Source organism: Dreissena polymorpha, chromosome 1 (genome assembly GCF_020536995.1).
Source record: "Dreissena polymorpha isolate Duluth1 chromosome 1, UMN_Dpol_1.0, whole genome shotgun sequence".
Taxonomy (NCBI): domain Eukaryota; kingdom Metazoa; phylum Mollusca; class Bivalvia; order Myida; family Dreissenidae; genus Dreissena; species Dreissena polymorpha.
Genome location: NC_068355.1, coordinates 171377805 through 171400611, shown reverse-complemented (window position 1 = coordinate 171400611; position 22807 = coordinate 171377805). Strand labels below are relative to the sequence as shown.

General features: G+C 34.4%; 3 protein-coding genes and 1 long non-coding RNA gene across 18 annotated transcripts in view; 1 reads left to right on the top strand and 3 right to left on the bottom strand.

The window, feature by feature from the left end:
- LOC127860886 (uncharacterized) overlaps positions 1-22807 on the top strand; it is a 201516-nt gene that overhangs the window by 110884 nt on the left and 67825 nt on the right. The gene's annotated exons all lie outside the window — the stretch shown is intronic.
- Positions 1-22807, bottom strand: part of LOC127861008 (hemoglobin-3-like) — a 370059-nt gene that overhangs the window by 326489 nt on the left and 20763 nt on the right. The gene's annotated exons all lie outside the window — the stretch shown is intronic.
- LOC127861061 (uncharacterized) overlaps positions 529-22807 on the bottom strand; it is a 213379-nt gene continuing 191100 nt past the window's right edge. The window contains exon 7 of the mRNA XM_052399429.1: positions 529-1205. Within this exon, the coding sequence (XP_052255389.1) occupies positions 1099-1205 (107 nt within the window). The 3' untranslated portion in view covers positions 529-1098. The remainder of the gene's footprint in view (positions 1206-22807) is intronic.
- On the bottom strand, positions 2250-5160 carry LOC127861122 (uncharacterized). Its single transcript, XR_008040076.1, has 3 exons — positions 5020-5160; positions 3416-3478; positions 2250-2752 (listed from the first exon to the last, which is right to left on the bottom strand). It is a non-coding gene; the product is annotated as an uncharacterized LOC127861122 (long non-coding RNA).

Here is a 22807-nt window from a genome sequence, read left to right as displayed (position 1 = left end):
AATTCATACTCCAGTCAGTCGATTTTGACTTAATTTCCGTTTGCAGTGTGAACATATAACGTTCGTTTGCATTTTTACGAAATACGTTTTTCGTTTTTTTACCGGATCTATTTTTGGATATCCCCATCGTTACCCCAATTTTACAAGGGTGACTACTCCGCAATTAATGCTTATAACAACATCGGGATTAGCTTCCCTTGAACATACATGTAATGACATCGTGGGGCGCCCAAATGGGAATTAGGTTAACCGGATTGGCAAAAATATAAAAATGTGTAAGCATACAATAAAAAGACCATTTGTTGGATTCAGTCGAATAGCCATTTTAATTCAATTGTGATCATAGACTTTTTTTATTGTTTCTATGATCACTCGTGAATTCAAATTGATAATCCACGAAATCCAACAAATATCCTTTATTCTTAATGAATAAAAGACAACGGTTATGAATAGTATTTGAAAAGGAAACGTAAATCAACGACGTTTTACCGTTAATTTTCGAAGGTAAGTTCAAGTAAGAGTCATATGGCTGCTGAGAAAGAGTTTATTTACTGAGGATACATAATAGAGAAAAGCAAGTCATCATCGTTCGCATTATGTCTTGGCAGTTTACCCCTTGTTCAAAAGACTGAGCCTGGTATTTAAGTTGATGATGCAGTTGATTTGTAAGCTAACTTATCAATCGTAGGTCACACTTTTCATGATCATACACTCAGTACTGAGTGTTTTTTTTTCTCCTATATGATGATTTTAATACATGTAGAAACGCAAAGCGTTATGTTCATTTTCAGTGTACAATAAGTTATTTTGAAACTACACGATTAATCCGATTCAGATATGGGTCAGTATTCAAAAAGCTCCTAAGGGGAATCTGAACATAAGAAATACTTACGTGGAAATTTCAGATCAAAATGTCTATGCGAAACCCTATGTTTTCTTCTTCAAAATAAATTATTGTGCAATATTTACTTGTTGAAAGCATTTGTATGTAAAACACATATCCATGAATTACAGGTAATATTTGTATGAATTGAAGACATTTTCCAAAGGTGCTTTATAAATAGGATCCATGCACACAGTTAAACTGTAAGATAACGGTCAGTTCAGTTTGATTCGATAGTTCATTCTATGAGAACGCGGAATCTGCAATTTGATATACTGGAAAAGCTCGTCGCCGTTGTGTCCAAGGAGCATCGTCAATACGTCTGAAAGTGTGATAAGATCAATATAGAAAACATTAAATTAATCAAAATAATTCACTTACACATATCACAAGTTAATAGCATTAATCTTTTGTGTTCATGAATAAATTACAGAAGTATAAAGCTTTATTTAATAAAGGGTACAGAATGAAAGAAGTCTTTGAATGCTTAATATTGATAGACTGCAAAAGTTAGAAACTGACATTGAATATCCTATTGTTAATTAACACATTTTGTAAGAGGCAATCTTTAAAAAAAAACTTAATTTAAACAAGTTTGTTATGATTTTAGCGTTTTGGTTTTTATATCAATCAGTTGAATGTATTATAAGTGAATGTTAATATATACATTTCAATTTTATTACCACTGGCACAATTAGGTTTCATTCGGATAAGTATAACAGTCAATCAAAATTTCACTCGAAAATAAGACAAAACCTTAAGCAAAACCTTTAGCAATCTCAGCTTGTGGGATAGTGATGGAGCCCAGGTTAAGAATTTGGTTCAAATCAGGGGTCTGTTAATAATAGAGCAATCGCTATTGTACACGTTCCTATAATTACAGTAAAAAACGATTGTGAATAGAACAACTGACATTGCGATGTATTTATTATTCACTTATACGACAGAAAGTTCACATAATTACAAACGTGTAAAGTGTATACACTGATTACTATGACAGCTTTAATATTAATCTTATCAATATAAAACACCAAAAGCAAATATATTTTCCAAATTTACCTCCCCAGACAGATACAAGTGAGCCTGGTATCGTGTTATGTCAACCTCAGTAGCTATGAGGCAAACTGTGTTACCACTGGATGATTTACAGATCGACTGGGCTCCTGCAATGACATTTACGAAAGTCGTAGACGCACTTTAACTCAAGCATAGTATGGCTTTTTAACTGGGGCATAGTGTGGCTTTTTAAATGGGACATAGTATGGCGGAGATGACCGTTCCTAATAATTGAAATAAAATACGGTTTCTTAAAATTATTTGGGTAGGTATTGTCGAATAGCTGATTGGAAAAGCATATTTACCAGTTATATCGCCCTCCACGAGCGTGATATTGCTATATTGCATCACCAGGTGAATCCGACCTGGAGCAGACGTGGCGATCACGCAATCTGTTGAAAAACAAAACAAAAGCAACTCAATTCAGTGTTCATGTTGAATTCGGACACGAAAGAAAACATCACAACAAGGCGCGAGTGCATCAACCATCTACTATTTATACATAGGCCTCGTTCTTGGAAAACTTGGCTTTATGCATGTGGTCTCAGATGAGCTTTTGAAGCCCGCAAAGGCTTATCAGGGCAACACTTTCCCCATACACTGGGGACTTCATTTCAAGCAAAAATCGGAAACTGTCGTCCCTGTATAGCCTTTCGAACATTGCTTCTGCCCAGAGTCAAAGAACGCGGCTTAAATTCACGCCTGCCATACTCATGATATTTATCGACATCTGTAAAATATTACCCTTATTAGGCCCGTCTCCCCAGCAATCCTGACATTTCTTGCTACTGCACACCCATGACTGCCATGGAGCTGAAACCGTAAATAGCCATTACAAATGAAACGCGCTCTGTGAAAAGGGGGTTTAATGCATATGCGTAAAGTTTCGTCCCGGATTAGCCTGTGCAGTACGCACAGGTTAATCAGGGGCGACACTCCCCGCCTACTCTGTAGTTTTTGCTGAGAAGAGACTTTCTTCAAACGAACAATGTCATAAAAATTTGCGGATCGCGGGTTCAATTACGTTGTGATGATTTGTCATGAAATGATTGATACTGCAATTCTTCTGCTTTAAGAAGGTCAGTTTCCAGTTATTGGCATAAGTGGGTATATGGAGTACTTGTAAACAAGCTAACATAGGGATACTTTTAGCAGTTTAACTTACCGCCTATATATAACTGTAATATGGTTGAAATGGCTGAAAGTCCAAGCAAACAAACAAAACAAAACAAATGAGCGTATTGTTGCTTAGTTTTGGAATGACATAAATGGTGATATCCCCTGGTCAATCGGGTGGTACTTTCGGCAGGAAGATTTTTTAAAAAATAAATTCCTTTTATGGCCATTATGTCGACCGATATAAAAAATATAATTCTTTTGACAAAGGCTTTATTTGGAAATAATCAAATCGAATTCGCTTTCAGAAACAATATTTACTTGTACATACAAGTATTACCTCAAAACTCTAATACTCACCAGAACAATCACGTTTATCTTCGGAAACACTGTTTTTGTGCGGAAAAAATGCTCTGTGCATATCTGCGAAATAAGATACGTTATATGCGTTAAATTAAAGTTTGAACAAGTATAGCCTTTGGTCAGTATTTGATAAAGCAAGTCATTGGTTACAACAAACCTTTACTTACTCTTCTACGTCAAATATATTTGAAAATTTGTTTAAAAAGGCACGACTATCCAAATTTAGAACGTAATTAACAACTAATTTTACATGTTGATGCCTTCTCTCAAGCCAGTTTATGCCAGTAATGTAAAAACACGTGTTTTCAAAACGGCGACTTAACATACGGTTAAAATGGGAAAAACCGGCTAGTGGTCATATAATATCTGTAAAAAACTGTGAAATCATTATTAGACTGAACGGCGTTGCGTGTTTTAATGACCTTTTCTAGGACAGGTAAATTCGCAATTGAAAAAAGGAATCTTATGCTTTGGTCTTGTTCCGATAAATTTATAGTACATTCGTGGATCGGTCGACCCACGGTATAAACGAAAATTAATAATGACTTTGCAGTATCAATGTTCTGTTATGAAAACAACGGCGACCGGCAGATTAAAGCTATCTTCATTTGTTGTCATCTTCCCATATACACATTTTTCCTTGAAGAAAGGTATTCTTAATCTTGAGTAAAAGGCTTGATGCTAAACAACGTATCTTTGGGTCTAAATGGTAATGGATTAAACATTAAATGAGTCGCGTTCTGAGAAAACTGGGCATACTGCATGTGCGTAAAGTGTCGTCCCAGATTAGCCTGTGCGGTCCGCACAAGCTTATCAGAGACGACACTTTCCGCCTAAATTGGATTTTTGCTAAGAAGAGACTTCATTGAAACGAAAAATGTCATAAAAGCGAAAAGTATCGTCCCTGTGACTACGCACTTGCATTATGCCCAGTTTTCTCAGAACACGACTCAAACGAGAAGAATACAAGTATTTAAAATTTGACATATATTTTTCCGCGAGCAAACGAATTTCGTGAATATGTTTGGTTTGAAACAGTATGACATGACACAGTTACAGATTATTTCCATACATAGCTTTAATGCGAATATACATGGTTGTATAGGTTTTACAATCTTACACCATAACATGATCATAAACATGAGGAATTGTAACTACAACTAATTGTATATATTATGTTTTAGTGATACAAAAAGAAAATGTCGTCTTTTTCAAAAACTTGTTTTGCCAACACCGACACGTTTACTCATTTTTATAACTGAACCAAAAAACATGTCTAAATGTCGTATGCTCAAAGCTGAACGTTAGTTTTGTACACGAATGACATTCGACCGCACAAAAGTATTTCCATCGTATAAAACTCTAATACAGCTGATGTTCTGGTACCATTTTTCATATTGTTTTTATATCAAATAGCATGCATTCGCTTTGAAATAAATGTAATCAGATCGTTTATATATTAGCTTTAAAAGATAACACATGTGCTGCGAACTAACTATGTTTATGAAACCTCACGTTGATACCGTCAACTAATCAAATTAGTACATAACAGTTGTACATCAAATACATCATATTAACAAAAATATCCAAAAGCGTTTTACCTGTGACTTGATATTATTCAATGCTGGTCTGTCCAAAGTCTGGAAAAAGACTTTTGCCATTGGCAAACGGGATCCCGATAACAAGAAAGAAATGAGTTGCAAACATGTTTCCGAGTGTTGTAGACTAGAAGATCTCCTGTGTTGAAAGTCAGAACGACTAACGTTGGTTTTACATACGTTGAGTTCATCCGGTGGTACGAGAGGAGAACAATGAAACTTAATACCAACGAGAATCCAACAGTTAGAAAAATGATACATTGGTAAAGGCGAAGGCCACGAGATGTTAATGTTATAGTTAGTAATTGTGCTTACTTTGTTATTAGTAATAAATGCAGTTAATATATAATATCAAATAAGTGACATCAAATGTCTTACTGAATTTAATGATTTAATAATTCAATAGTTACATATTTGTTTTATTTCAATCTTTTTATCGCCAACTATCTATATGGTAAGCAGGTGTATTTCTTCATCTGTCTTTAATAACCAACGTTTTACTATTATTTTTTTGTACACAAGTATAGTAGTAGTAGTGATAGGAGTAGAATTATTGTTATTTTATTTTATGCTTTCCGGTGGTTAAAGGTGCCTTTTCACAGATTTTGGCATGTTTTAACTTATTCATTAAATGCTTTATATCGATAAATGCAAACATTGGATCGTAAAAGCTCCAGTAAAAAATCAAGAATAAAATTAAAAAAAGGAAAAGAACATTGCCCGTACCAGGTTTCGAACCAGTGACCCCTGGAGTCCTGCCAGAGTCCTGAAGTAAAAATGCTTTAGCCTACTGAGCTATTCCGCCGAGTAATCTTAGTAGACGTATTTTATACCTTATATAAGCAATCTTCGTAGTTTCACAAAATTTAACGACAAAAACAGAACTCTCCAAATTATTCAATCGTTTCGCGTTGCAACGCTTTATAATTTTTTGTGGCTATATATATTCGGAGGCCGACTTTTGAAACTATGTGTTTGCTAAATTCTTTCAAGTACTAGTTAATGACGATATTTATATTACTTAAATAAGATAAATGGTAAAATCACAGAAAACCTTAGGCAATTTATACAAAATACAACAGCGTAAGTTTAGCAACGTCATTTCGAATGAGATTTCTCATTATGACGCTTGCCGAATTAGTACCAAAAGTCTCATAACACGACACACACACACACACAAACGCACGCACGCACACACGCACGCACGCACACACGCACGCACGCACACGCACACACACACACACACACACATATATGTATATATATATATATATATATATATATATATATATATATATATATATATATATATATATATATATATATATATACTGACATTCCCTGTATAGCGGGGTGTCGATACAAGACCTACTTATGTGGCGACGATATAAAACCTTGTTGCAGGGTGTTTGTATATATATATACTTCAGGACTAAATTCAAATAATTATTATATTTCTGAACAAATTACTTTTGCTACATTTAAGTTCCGTACGATATTTTTGATTGAATCAAATAAGTAATATTGCTATAATATTAACTACTTTCTGGTTGCTGGAATATAATAATATAATAAAATTAAATTATCTGACACTGTTAACATGTTAATTTATCATCGAAAAGTTAAATTAAATAAGCAAACTTGTGATAATGATGATGATTATGATAATAATAATAATAATAATATTATTATTATTATTATTATTATTATTATGGAGTTCCGTAATTTTGAATTTACCCTAAATCCTATAATTATTTTCGTTTTTTAATAATAATAATAACAATAAATATTATAATAATAAAATAATAATAATAATAATAATTATTAGTATTATTATAATTATAATAAATATTATTATCATTATAATTATTTTATAATAATAAAAATAATAATAATAATAATAATAATAATAATAATAATAATAATTATTATTATTATTATTCTTATTACTACTACTACTACTACTACTATTAATATAAACATAATCATTAGAGTAAATTCAAAACTACTGAACTCCATAATCATATTATTAATGATGACATTTATATTACATGTTAACATTTTTCACTATAAATATTTTGCGTACTTTAAAATGGATTTTCTTTGATATAAAAAAATGGATACTAGAACATTTGTATGGTATGCCATTTTTAAGGTATAGAAGACGGAATTTTTTAATGTTTTTATACCCTTCCGTAAAAAACTACAACATATAATTATTATATTTAACATCTTCCATTTTTGTTCTGACGTAATTCAACGGAAGTTTATTTTCAGAGGTATACTACTTTCCGTAAAAGTGTAATTTGTAAATAGAGTTCCTCGCTGGAGGGCGTACATATTACCATGGTGGTCTGTGGATTTCTTTTAAAATAAGTTATAGTTTCCTTGCAGAAATGAAAACTATTACGAGACCAGATAAGTCTTGCGCTTGACCAGATACTTCGTTCTAGGTTATAGGTCATGATAAATATTAAAGTTAAAAGACCAATTAGACACACAGTATCCCTTACGGAGTCGTATTTTCCATTGCCCTGATCACATGGAATACAATGTATATCAGACACCACTTATAGAAAACGTGTCTGGATAATGACTTTCGCATAATATTGAAAAATATCAGAACAAACATTACCAAGTTACTTTGATAAAATGAATTGAACATCAATATGTTTAATGTGGTGAACAAAGTGCCAGATTCGGCATCATTCATCTATAAATATAATACAAAATAAATTGCATTTAACAATGTGATATAAGGTTTGGGTAAGTTTTTAATTTATTTCTTTTTTTATAAATCGGTGTTTTGTGCTTATTTGTGATTTTACTTGGATTTAATTATAATTATTGTCATGTTATTATCTTAACGCAGATTACGAGTATGAAGATACAGTAACTTATCAAAAATTCATTGCATTTTAATTCACTACCGATTGTTTATGATATCATGCGTATAGAAAATTCTAGATATATATACGCTTATTTAGCTTCACGTAGAGAACATAAAGCAGAAGCATTGTCGCTTTGAGTTTTCGTGCCGAGAAAGTAAACTTATATGTGCTGACATTTACCCGATATTGTATTTATCCCGCCATTGACTCTTTTTTTATTTTCGAAAGTAAACGCGAATATAGTTTACGAACAGAGGTGAATATACAGTACGGTGTTCTGACTTGATAATTCGAGTATGCTGATGAAATGCAATATGTGTTTTAGGTTTCTGATATATACATATAGCTAATAGATAAAGAATAAAAACTTTTGACATTGAAAGTTTATATCATCATTGAATCAATTCTTCTCCACTAATTGGAGATCCGCAACTCGATAAACGATGGGTGCATGTAAATATATATTATACAAGTATAGTAATATTGAATCAAAACAAAACAGAAGTACGGTAGACTTGTATTGTTCACTTTTCATTGACTAACAGTAATTCCGATGTTTAAAAAAATCGGGTTCAATGTTCCTTAACAAAACAAATGTAACTACAAAAAATGTTATAAATTAGGACCGCATTGTGGTTTTGAATGCATTCAATATTCACAAGTTTCTTTACATGTATAAATTTAACATGTCGGTATATCATCTATACAAAATACTCACCTATCCTAACACACAATTCGGAAAACAACGAAAAATAAAACAAATGGTGTAAAATAAAACACTCAACCATATTTAATAATAAACAAAACACATTTACTAGTATTATGGTCACGAAAAACAAAATAATAAGGTGAACAGTTTAATTTAATTTGCAAATTACAATGTGAGTAAATATGAGAGTAATATGCAATTAAGTGCAACAAACGCTTTTGGGAACTTGAAAGAAAAAGAAGTTTTTTAACTGAATCATTTTCACTGACTTAGTCATACGAATTTCCATGGCGACCGCAGCGATTGCCAGACTGAGCAGGTTGTGGACAAGCATTTCCATCAGCTTCCCCACCACGTACAGGCACTTCAAGTCAATCGTAGCTTCAATCCTTCTCCACGGCTGCGAGACATGGACGCTTCGAGCGGACACAGAACGCAGGGTACAGGCATTTGAACAAAAATGTCTCTGAAGACTGCTCCGCATTTCCTATACGTAGCACAAGACCAACGAATACGCCGGAACATGACTGCATCACTTGTTGGTCCACAAGAATCCCTACTGGCGACCGTCTAACGAAAAAAGCTGGCTTGGCTTGGACACGTCAACAGATACAAGTCTCTGTGCAAGACTGTTTTCCAGGACACGCTAGAGGGAGGTCAATGTCGAGGCCGTCAGAAAAAAAGAATTGATAATGTAAAAGAGTGGACATCCTTTCCCATAAAAGGATGAATGACTCTCAGCAGCACACAACAGACCTGACGCGAGGAGGATTTTTGTACCGTCGTCCCTCATTTCCCCCGGGATTGATAATGATGATGATGCTGATGATGATGATGAATATTGGTGATGCTGCTGCTGCTGATGATGATGATGACGATGACGATGATCATGATCATGATCATGATCATGACGATGTTGATCATGATGATGAAGATGATGAAGATGATGATGATGATGATGATGATGATGATGATGATGATGATGATGATGATGATGATGATGATGACGATGGTGATGATGATGATGACTTACCTGACCTTAGTACAATTGGATACACTAATATAATTTCTCTTATAATGCATAGAATTTGCGTTCTCTTATAATACACAGAATTTGCGCATGTATAATGTAAAGTATAACACAATCCAAGATTATTTTATTTTCCCGACGCGGTTTTATTTCTAAAAAATTTTTTTTTGACGCAATATAATGGCTTAACACTTCTTTCTGTAACTGTAAATTATTAAAATTATAATAAATATGAATTAGAGTTAATACAAACTTACTAAACCCCATAATGATACTATTGAAGATGACACTTATATTAAATCTGTTAATTTTAATGTTAATACTTGTATTGTATACAATGTTTAAAGTATCGAAAACGATACAACTTCATAAAGCAAGTTATTTGCCTAAAATGTAGATGCGTGTATATTATTTTCAAAAATATTTTAATGGGGTCAGAGGTAACCAAACATGAAAGCAGGTTTCAACTCTATTGCTTTGTAACATATTTTTGGGACAAGTCGTTATTTAATCCTAAGCATCACCTGCTATATACTACACATATATAGGTAAGCTCAATTGCACGAAAATATAATAAACTTCAATTACATATTATATACAAATAAAGTTGTTACACATGGTGATCCTTCGCAACATGAAATATCAACAGTACCTTGCGTATAATGAATATAAATGATGAAATAGGACGGAGAACACTCAGGATATATCGATCAGCGTTAAGTTTAGTGCATAACACGTCATTTCGTAAATACCAGTATACTGGTCTAATTCTTTTCAAAATATGTTAACTATATTTGCGTGGAAGGATGATTTAAAAACTATTACTTTATCTCGATGCATCAAAAGCTTTTGGCTTATCGACAGACAATTGTCGGAAATGGTCCTTGATGTATTAAGAGATCTTAAGATGGCTCCTTGAAACCCGTTAGGATCAAGCCCGGGACCACATGATTGCTAGACAGACACCATTACCATGACGCTACCGCGAACTTAGACCGTTCTTAGATATATAGTTGGAGCTACGCTGTCCTCATGTGGCATAAGACCCATTTTCGCGGGTCATATATTGTGTCATAGCTGTTGCTCATGATACATTAAGTAACAAGAGGGCCATGATGGCCCTGTATCGCTCCACTGTTTATTATGCGAAAAAAACGCGCAATGCGCATGGGTTGAAATGTACTCAAGCATGTGACTTTCTCTGTCTATCCCTCGTCCCACTGGGCGCTTAACGTTGGAAGATGAGCATTTTTATATATGGAAAAAGTTACTACCGTGTTAACTAAACAGACTAAAAAGCCCGGGAATTGTTCCTTTGAAGCACAGTCCCATTGCTTATAACGTAGGTACACTTATCTCTCCAAAATATATTGTCGTTCTTTCTATTTCACATATTTTTAGATGCTGGAGATTAAATATACGCATTTGATTTGAAACAGATTCACAAGACCCGTAGGAATCAAAATGCCTTAACCCTTTACCAAACGACACATTTTGGACTTTCCCAATTTGAAAAAGGTTGCAGACGACAATTAAATTGTAATGGAATATTAAGGAAATAATCAGGTAGGGTAGAAATAATTGTGATAAAAGGAGAAATTGCTCATCTTGAGCAATTTCTCATTTTATCATAATTTTTTATAAAGTCGTCAGCTATAAACCCGTAAAATCCTGTTGGTGTTTGGTAAATGGGTTAATAATCTTTGGTTCCTTCTTAGAGCCTTTCACACATTTATAACAAATACAATAGAAGCATCTTTCTTTGTAAAGAATCATCTCAAACAAGGGCTGTTTGTAAAACATGCATGCCCCCCCATATGGGCTGTCAGTTGTAGTGGCAGCCATTGAGTGAATACGTTTTTTGGCACTGTGACCTTGACCTTTGACCTAGTGACCTGAAAATCAATAGGGGTCCATCTGCAAGTCATGATAGACGTACCTATGAAGTTTCATGATCCTAGGCGTAAGCGTTCTTGAGTTATAATAAGTTGAGTCACCGTGACCTTTGACCTAGTGACCTTAAAATCAATAGGGGTAATCTGCAAGTCATGATCCATGTACCTATGAAGTTTCATGATCCTAGGAATAAGCGTTCTTGAGTTATCATCCAGAAAACATTTTACTATTTCGGGTCACAGTGACCTTGACATTTAACCTTAGAATCAATAGGGGTCATCTGCGAATCATGATCAATGCAACTATGAAGTTTCATGATCCTAGGCATAAAACGTTCTTGAGTTATCATCCGGAAACCATTTTACTATTTCCGGTCACCGTGACCTTGACCTTTGACCTAGTGACCTGAAAATCAATAGGGGTAATCTGCGAGTCATGATCAATGTACATATCAAGTTTCATGATCATAGGCATAAGCGTTCTTGAGTTATCATCCGGAAAACATTTTACTATTTCGGGTCACCGTGACCTTGACCTTTGATCTAGTGACTTCAAAATCAGCAGGGGTCATCTGCGAGTCATGATCAATGTACCTTTGAAATGTCATGATCCTAGGCCTTAGCGTTCTTGAGTTATCATCCAGAAACCATCTGGTGGACGGACATACGGATGACGGACGGACCGACATGTGCAAAACAATAAACACCCTCTTCTTCGAAGAGGGGCATACATATAATTAACAACCCACACATCCCTTAGACCAACAGGCCTGAGAATATTATGATAATCTAAAGATTATTTCTTATATTTATAAATGTATTTAATTAAGTAAAACATATGACTTCTAAGATCAATTCATAACTTATATTAAGAAAATTATAAAATGATCAGAAATTTATATGGATCGTTGAGCAATTGACAATCATATCTCCACAATTCATGAGTCACAATTCACAAATGGAACAATGAATCATAAGTTATTAAAAAGCAGCATATAGACAGTTAAGAACATTGCACTTCATTAATTCCAACACCTTTTCTAGGATACAAAGTTTGAGTTTACAATGCAGTATCATATATTGACTTTTATGGAAATAATTATGTTCATGGAAGTTGTGTTTTAAAATCAATAAGATATTATTAAACTGGTTTAAACACTACAAAAAAGACATTAAATAAACATGTCATCCGAAATTTTTTTATCAGGATATATGGTCACTTTTGACATATTTAAATAAATCCCGACTTTTTTCAGTTTATAAGGAAAACATTCAGAACACATGTTCTTACTTCAATTCCTTTTTAAGCAGTCACCATCTGATCTAAAATGGCACTAAATGACAGGGTTTTATCTCATGTTTACAAGATGTTGTTGTTGTTGTTGGTCACAGCCACACGGCCGCAGTAATCTCCCCTGGTAAACGTCATATGTTCAGTTTTGTGACCTCCCGGGACACGGTCAAATTTGAGCCCTGGGGAATAATTTGAACAAATTTGGTAGAGGACTATTAGATATCACAACATACCAAATTTAGTAGCCCTAGGCTCTATAATTAAGAACAAGAAGATTTTTTAAGTTTGCACAAAATAGGCCTTATTTAAGCATATGTTCATTTTTGTGGCCCCTGGGGCAAGGTCAAATTTGTTCCCAGGGGCATAATTTGAAAAAAAAAACTAAGTAGTAAACTATTAGATGTCACTACCTACCAAATTTGATAGAAATAGGCCCAATGGTTATGGACATGAAGATTTTTATAGTTTGCACAAAATGGGCCCAATATAAGCATATGTTCAATTTTGTGACCCCTGGGGAACGGTCAAATTTGATCCCAAGGGCTTAATTTGAACAAACTTGGTAGAGGACTATAAGATGTCATTACATACCAAATTTGGTAGCCCTATGCCATACGGTTATGGACTAGCAGATTTTAAAAGTTTGCACAAAATAGGACTTATATAAGCAAATTTTCGATTTTTTGACCCCCCAGGGCGGGGTCAAATTTGACCCCAGGGGCATAATTTGAACAAACTTGGTAGAGGACTATTAGATGTCACTACATACCAAATTTGGTAGCCCTAGGCCTAATGGTTATGGACAAGAAGATTTTTAAAGTTTTCACAAAATAGGCCTTATATAAGCAAATTTTCAATTTTTTAACCCCCGGGGCTGGTTCAAATTTGACCCCAGGGGCTTAGTTTGAACAAACTTGGTAGAAAACTATAGGATGTCACTACATAGCAAATTTGGTAGCCCTTGGCCCAATGGTTATGGACAAGAAGATTTTTAAAGTTTGCACAAAATAGGCCGTATATAGCAAATTTTCAATATTTTAACCCCCCGGGGCAGGGTCAAATTTGACCCCAGGGGCATAATTTGAACAAACTTGATAGAGGACTATAAGATGTCACTACATACGAAATTTGGTAGCCCTACGCCATACAGTTATGGACAAGAAGATGTTTAATGTTTGCACAAAATAGGCCATATATAAGCAAATTTTCAATTTTTTGACCCCCCGGGGCAGGTTCAAATTTGACCCCAGGGGCAAAATTTGAACAAACTTTGTAGAGTATAAGATGTCACTACATACCAAGTTTGGTAGCCCTAGGCCCAATGGTTCTTGACAAGAAGATTTATAAAGTTTGCACAAAATAGGCCTTATATAAGCAAATTTTCAATTTTTTGACCCCCAGGGGCAAAGTCAAATTTGACCCCAGGGGCATCATTTGAACAAATTTGAAAGAGGTTCACCACAGGAACATTCCTGAGAAATTTCATCAGAATTGGACCAGTAGTTTAGAAGAAGAAGATGTTTCTAGAAAAAGTTAACGCACGCACGCATGGACGCACGCACGCACACACGACGGACACAGAACCATGACATAAGCTAAAAACCATACGAAAATTTTCGTGAGCATTTCTTTTCAGGACCATCCGACAAACTACCAATATTCTAATATTCCAGCACAACTAAAATTTAGGTAGGTAGAAATTAAATACTTGAATTGTAAGATTACTTGTTTGTGCTGTTTTCTAAATCTCTGGCGTTACTGCAGAAATTTTTATAAATGAGCCACGGTCTGGAAAAAACGAGTTCAGTGCATGTGCGAAAAGTGTCGTCACAGATTAGCATTGAAATCCGCGCAGACAAATCCGGGACAACACTTTCCGCTTTACGGATTTTGTAATCCCTTCTAAATTCTCATTTAAAAAACACTGATCTAGGCGGAACGTGTCGGCCCCGATTTAAGCCCCGTTTGCTTAGAGCACGGCTAAAACAATGACCTTCTAACATACCCATTGTTCCCATAGAATGGTCCCTCCTTCAAATACCTTTAATACTTAAAAATACTGAGCAGTTCTTATCACCATTTTGTACTTTATGATAATACTCCAAATCGTGTGCTTATGAGACTAGAGTCATGATACTTAACGAGGTAAAAAAAATTCTCTTACATATTTTGACATTTACATTAGTGGTTATTTATTTCTCGCTCTTTGTTAAAACAAGAATTCTTATCCGATGACTTTAATACGAGCCTCGCTTTGGGAAAATGGGGCTTAATGCATATACTTAAGTATCGTCACATATAAGTCTGTTCCGTTCGCACAGGCTAATCAGATACGACACTTTGCGGTTTAATGGTATTTTTCGTTTAAAGGACGTATCATTTTATAAAAATCCAGGTCCTGTCTGTTTTTCGTTGTGTTTCATTTTTTGCATTAGTATAGTCCTTGCATGTAGATTCTCGGTCATCGGACTTTGTAACAAAAATAAACTTTAACAAATGAAACAATCATTTGATAAGTGCCCATGTGTTTATTATTACATCATACGATCGTTTGAGAAACGAGCAGGTAACTAAGCTGCCACAATATTTATGTTTTATTCAAATATGGTTCAAACGTAACAATTAATTTTATATGCTTTTTACTCTATACAGTATTTTTCGATGCAATACTGATCAAGCATCGTAAAATAAACAATAGTTATTAATTAGATACTTAAATAAATAACCACTTTATATTCCAAACTACACTGTATGTTGTGAAATCTTTGAAACATAACGGCATTTGAGATATATAATATTTATCTGTTTTTATTGTTAAAAATAATAACAACATCATGCGTGTTATTATTTTTTAACACACCTGAAAGAGTTTCCGATGCAGCATGATGCAAGCTTGCTGAGCTTTCGTTTTATATGACCTCAATGAATGAAGAGAAATCTGTGTAGTTTTTAAATATACATCATATGCACTTTATAAAGAATGAAAATTGCATTACCTGTGTCCTAAATAAAATTCTTTTAGGCGATTTAATATTCAATTATTACTATATTTGCGTTCACTATCTGATAAACTGACACTCTTAACAGGTTGGGGCATATCTATAATAAAATACTTATTAAATGATAAGGTGTATATTCAGGATTTGGAATTTTCGACCATATTTGATTAAACGAGTTCATAAATTTTGTGTATTATCGAGCTTTAGTAAAGACTGTTCTTTTAGTACCGAAAACAACTAATGATAAAATGTGATGAATATTTTCGTGTTTTAAATATTTATGTATATAATATGTATTTCAGTAAATGGTTCCATCAAAATTTATAATAACAATAATAATCTAAACAAAGCATATCTATTAAATTTGTTAAATGAATCTCAGTAAAAAAAACATCATTATTTATCATTTGATGTCCATTTTCGTGGCAACTTATAACCTTGCCGCCTTTTTTTTTTCTAGCATAGAGCTTTTTTGTCTGTAAACATTGTTGTGGACGTTAAGGTGATGACCAATATGGTCTTCCACCATTTTCAATTCCGATTCGGTCATATCAAGAATCTGTATCCCATCATTGTTTTGTAAGTAACAAAAAATGTAAATGAGTATGAATTTAAAAAATCAGCAGAAGCGAAGCCGATATGTTGTAAGTTGTTGGACGGAGATACTAAAAGCTATTACTTTATTTGTTTCCTTCGTTGACATAAAACGACGTTCGAACGTACAGTCTGATATTGCGTGTCTGATGCTATTAAAACGTCGAAAAGATAAACGACACTTATAAAATGCTTTTTGTTTATATAAAAATATTTTATTTTATTTTTTTAAACAGCGGAAAAAAATACTAAAGTGAAATGTATCCACATTAAAAAATAAACACCTTATTTTAAACGTGGAAGTAGTATGCGGAACGAATATTGAAACGCGACCGTTATTTTCGTATGTCGGCATGCCAATTAAACGTTTGTTTCAGAAAGACAGTTTGGAAATGTGTTTATCTTTTGTTTATAATGTATATTCAGTATAATAACAAATTATTCTTTGTAAAACTGTTACTTCTTGACCGGCTACTGAATCTGTTACAAATAATCATTAAGGAACACATTTTTTTTAATTGTATCGTAGTGGTAATTACGTAGATAAAATACAAAAACACATTCACTATTTAAAGGCTCAATTGAAAAGAAATGGACAGAAAAATAAATAACTTGAAAGTGGACTTATGGCATACACATTTCTCTAAATAAAGACAACCGGACATATTTACCGGATTCTCGTGATGTTGCTGCATAGTTACAGGGGAGTCTTATATACTTAGTTTTCTTTGTGCATTTTTATTAACATATTATTACTTTTCTTAACATTAGTATGCGGTATGAAAATTTGATTCGTTGTTTTTACCAAATAAGCAAAGGTTCAAAGCGCCCGTAACTTCCGTAACTTCGGCATAACAATAAATCGTTTGTTTCAGAAATACAATCTTTACATGTAGTTATCTGTTGTAGATTGTGTATATCCAGTATAAAAACAACTTATTGTGCGCAAAACTTTTACTGCTTGACGCGCGTTTCCAGTATAGTTGGAAAGTATAGCGGGATGTCGATAGAAGACCCAGTTATGTGGCGACGATATAAAACTCAGTTGCGGGGTGTGTGTATTATTCTATTTAACGCCCGGCAACTGGTCAAGAGTCGAATATTTTTTTCATATTAATATTACAATCGTAATATTAATAATTATGATAATACTTATAATTATTTTTTTATTTTTAACATCATCATCATCATCATCATCATCATCATCATCATCATCATCATCATCATCATCATCATCATCATCATCATCATCATCATCATCATCATCATCATCATCATCATCATCATCATCATCATCATCATCATTACCAATCATCATCATCCTCACCAATCATCATCATCATCACCAATCACCATTTCGGAAACAAACTATTCGGCACTTGAAATAATAAAAGATAAGCATGTTATGTTTGAAACAACCAATATTTTTGGATGAACTTATATGTTATTTCCTCAAAACAACCGTCTCAAATAATTTGTATTAACAAAAGAAATAAAAGAACAATTAAATACCGGTATATATTGATCATTTCTCTAAAAAATCATATAATGTATTGCCTTTGCACAACTCTTTCTATCCACTACAAGTCCACTTTCACCTACTACAGTACTGGTTTATAAGTAGGTCTTCCAAAATGTGTCACATCAAAGTTATATACATGTATCAGTATCGTTGTGGCAACACGCTTTAAATTTTCTTATATTCAATAAACACATATTTTTGAATCTGCAATTAACACTTAATGCACTGATTTGCAAATCGAGTCCGTCATGTATTCCGAATTGCTAAAACTTATTCCGAATCTTACTAATGTTAGTATTTTCTAAAATCAACATTGTAATAGTATTGAACAGGCTTTACCTTTTTGGTTGCTCATTCCACTTATATTGCAAGTCAAATTGATTGTATTGTGTTTTAACTGGCGTGGTTTAACTGGTCTTGTACTTTGTTTGATAGTTGGATTGTCATGTACCTTTCGCTTTCTAAAAAGGCACACACTTAGTTACGCGTTCTATTTTAAACCTTTAACTATCGTTTTGTTACCGGGAAATAGAAAGCGTATTTAAAATGCACGTTTAAAAATTACGCTGTATAAAAATACCATCAAATGCCTTAAATTACTGTGTTAAATATGTGAGAAAACAATCGCAGAAGTGTATTTCACCTTAGATATAATAACTTAAAACTAGCAATTCATCACATATAACATACTGCGTCAATTGCAAAGCAATATAAAATGTTTACTCCTGACCTCTAATGACAAAAAGATCTTCAATACGTTCGTACCAGTGCGGATTTCATTCACAACAGTAATGTGTTGTAAAACCGTCTAACATAGGTATGAGCTGTGTTTTTTGTTTGAACGTCAGAGCATAACATGTGCATAAACAAGTTAGTTTCCGAAAGGGGATTAACACTCTTATATCTTCAATATATTAATTATTATAGAAAAAAAACGTCGGGAAATTAAGATACTCGTGATTTGTGTTTTATTTGAATGTTCATATGCGCAAATACGGTTAAATATCAGATAAAATATTATCCATGCATACCCAATCTCGAAAGTCAAGTAAATAAACGACGCATTTGTGAACGCGCTTCTTTCAATAACTTTTTTTCGACGTTTGCGATCTTGAACAAAAACGAGGGAAGCATGCACACAGAAAAGCCTAAAGGGCGTATTCATTTACAATACATACACATATAAAGTGTTTAAGGCGGTAAAAAATACGCGCTTCTTCCTTACGAAAATAACAAAAGCGACGCCGTTTTGTAAGTCAGTTACAACTAACCTCACTTAAACGAAGTTAAGTCTCGAATACGCATGCCCTCCACCCCTGTTAAGTTACATATTATAACGACTGATAAGACATAAATAAAGTAGCATCAAATATCATACGAAAAACATGTTTCCAATCATAATATGCACAAACTTGGTATGACAATGCAGCCGCGACCACCACAGCACAGTCTGCCGACGATGTAAAAAAATACACTGGCCTTTGCCGAATGTCGATGCCAGAGCTGGCTCGACATTCGTTTCAGCTCGAGATTCAGGACTTTTGCCGAATGTCGATGTCAGTGCTGGCTCGACATTCGCCCCAGATGGATATTCGGGAATAGTGTAGAATGTCGATGTCAGAGTTGGATCGGCATTCGCCCCAGCTCGATATTCGGGACTTTTGCACAATGTCGATGTCAGAGCTGGCTCGACATTCGCCCCAGCCCGATATACGGGACTTTTTCCTGATGTCGATGTCACAGCTGGCTCGACATTTGCCCCAGCTCGATATTCGGGACTAGTGCCGAATGTCGATGTCAGAGTAGCACGACATTCACCCTAGTTCAATATTCGAGACTTTTGCCGATTGTCGATGTCAGAGCAGGCCCGACATTCACCCCAGATCGATATTAGGGATTTTGGCCGAATGTCGATGTCAGAGCTGGCTCGACATTCACCCCAGCTCGATATTCGGGACAATGGCCGAACGTCGATGTCAGAGCCGACTCGGCATTCGCACCAGTTCGATATTCGAGGCTTTTGCAGAATGTCGATGTCAGAGCTGGCTCGACATTCGCTTCAGCTCAATATTCGTGACAAGTACCGAATGTCGATGTCAGACCTGGCTCGACATTCGCCCCAGCTCGATATTCGGGACTTTTGCCGCATGTCGATGTCAAAACTAGCTCGTCATTCGTCCCAGCTCGATATTCGGGACTTTTGCCGAATGTCGGTGTCAGAGCTGGCTCGACATACGCCCCAGTTCGATATTCGAATGTCGAATGTCGATCGTCGGTGGAAGTGCCAACTTCACGCAGCTCAAAGCGTAATAATCAGAATGGCACGTGTGACATACATGATCTACTGTAATTGTTTGAAAAAACAACAACACGACATGCTAGTTTAAAATGAACACACAATGAGGTTTTTCGGAGACAGCATAAAGCCATCAAGAAGGTTCAAAAGCGCATGTCATTTTCGCTTGTAGCCATACCAATAAAGCATTTGTTTCAGAAATACATTTTGGAAATATATTTATCTGTTAAAGATTTTGAATTGTCCCTTCCACTCGTTCAATGTTTTTTTGTTTAAGTTTGGACCCGTCGTGTCGCGTTTTTTTAAATATCTTTTCCGACTGTTTCGGCATCTGAACAAACAACATCGTATAAGATCTTTTCTATAATGTCATTCTTAACATTCAACTGCGTACAATATGTTAAAAGCGTGTTTTTGCCGCTTTGCAGTTTTTTAGGACGCTCTCTGGGCGCCGCCATTGTTTTTTGACAGTTTAACAAACCCGATAACCATTTTATATAAGCACCGAAAAGATCTTTAATACGCGAAAAGAACTCAATAAAAATCGATACGAACCGATGTAAAAATAATATTCGTAACTTGATTTTGTAATTCTTGATGGTACGACAAGATTTAAAAATAAATACGTAACGGACTTGAAAACAATTCGTAATTACGAAAATGCGACCCTTATCTGAAGCTCTGTAGAAGGAGTAGTAATAGCAGTAGTAGCAGTAGTAGTAGTAGTAGTAGTAGTAGTAGTAGTAGTAGTAGTTGTTGTAGTAGTAGTAGTAGTAGTAGTAGTAGTAGTAGTAGTAGTAGTAGTAGTAGTAGTAGTAGTAGTAGTAGTAGTAGATGTAGTAGTAGTAGTAGTAGTAGTAGAGGAAGAAGTAGTAGTAGTAGTAGTTGTTGTTGTTGCTGTTGTTGTTGTTGGCGTAGTGTTAATTATAATATTAAAAGCAGTATTGCTGGAGGTCGTGTTAATATTACTCGGTTTTGTTAACACATGTTGCGCTTTCATTTATTATTCCCAGGTGAATACGTTACGGTGTTGAAAGTAAGACGAGTAGCCCTTAGCAAGAGTTGCTACTTATTGTGTTGGCTTTATTCAATAAAGACATACAATAATAATTCGCATGTGATATTATTAAAATGGTGATATTTATCTTTTGACCATACATTTAAAAATTGATTTAACACCCATTTTCTTACTCAATAAATTAACAAACGACTTCCAATCAAGGTTGAAACTCACTTAATAGCCATTGCGCACCGCTAAAACCCCATCAATCAACCTTGGCACGATGAAACAGCTGCGTTGTTACATAACGTAACGGCTAATAATATCCCTTTTACAGCCGTGAAAATTCAATTTTCCACAGGGATTACTGATTCTGTTTGTAGTATCATTGACTGAAAGGGTTTTAATTTTGGCCTATGTAAAATTGAGGATATACATTTTTATTTTTATTTTCTATAGGTGTCCGTATTTGTAAAGCCTCGAATCGATAAACACAACTGTTTACGTCGAAAATGAAGCAACAACAACAACCAGAACATACTACAGCTACAACAACTACTTTTTCTACTACTTCTCTTACTATTTCCGCTACTTCTACAATAACAACAACAACCACTACTACTACTACTACTACTTCTACTACACTACTACAACAACAAAACAACTACTACTACTACTACTTGTCTACTACTACACTACTACTACTACTACTACTACTACTACTACTACTACTACTACTACTACTACTACTACTACTACTACTACTACTACTACTACTACAACTACTACTACTACTACTACTACTACTACTATTACCAACTCTACTGCTACTCCTTCGACAACAACAACAAAAACTGCTACTGCTACTGCTACTACTACTACTATTAATTTTACTACTACTACTATTTTTTTACTATAACAACTTCTGCTGCTGCAGCTACTGCTGCTGCTGCTAATATACGTACTTCTACTTCTTCTTCTTCTCTACTACTACTAGTACTACTATACTACTAGTACTACTACTGTACTACTAGTACTATACTACTACTACTACTACTACTACTACTACTACTACTATACTACTACTACTACTACTACTACTACTACTACTACTCTACTACTACTACTACTACTACTACTACTACTACTACTACTACTGCTACTGCTACAACTACTACTACTGCTACTGCTACTACTACGCTATACTACTACTACTACTACTACTACTACTACTACTACTACTACTTCTACTACTACTACTTCTACTACTACAAACTACTACTGCTACTACTACTACTACTACTACTACTATATTACTATTACTACTACTACTACACTACTACTTCTACTACTACTACTACTACTACTTTTACTACTACTATCAACTACTACTACTACTACTACTACTGCAACTACTACTTCTACTATACTATTAATTACTACTACTACTACTACTTCTACTACTACTACTACTACTACTACTACTACTCTACACTACTACTACTACACTACCTCTACTACTACTACTACTACTACTACTACTACTACTACTACTACTCCA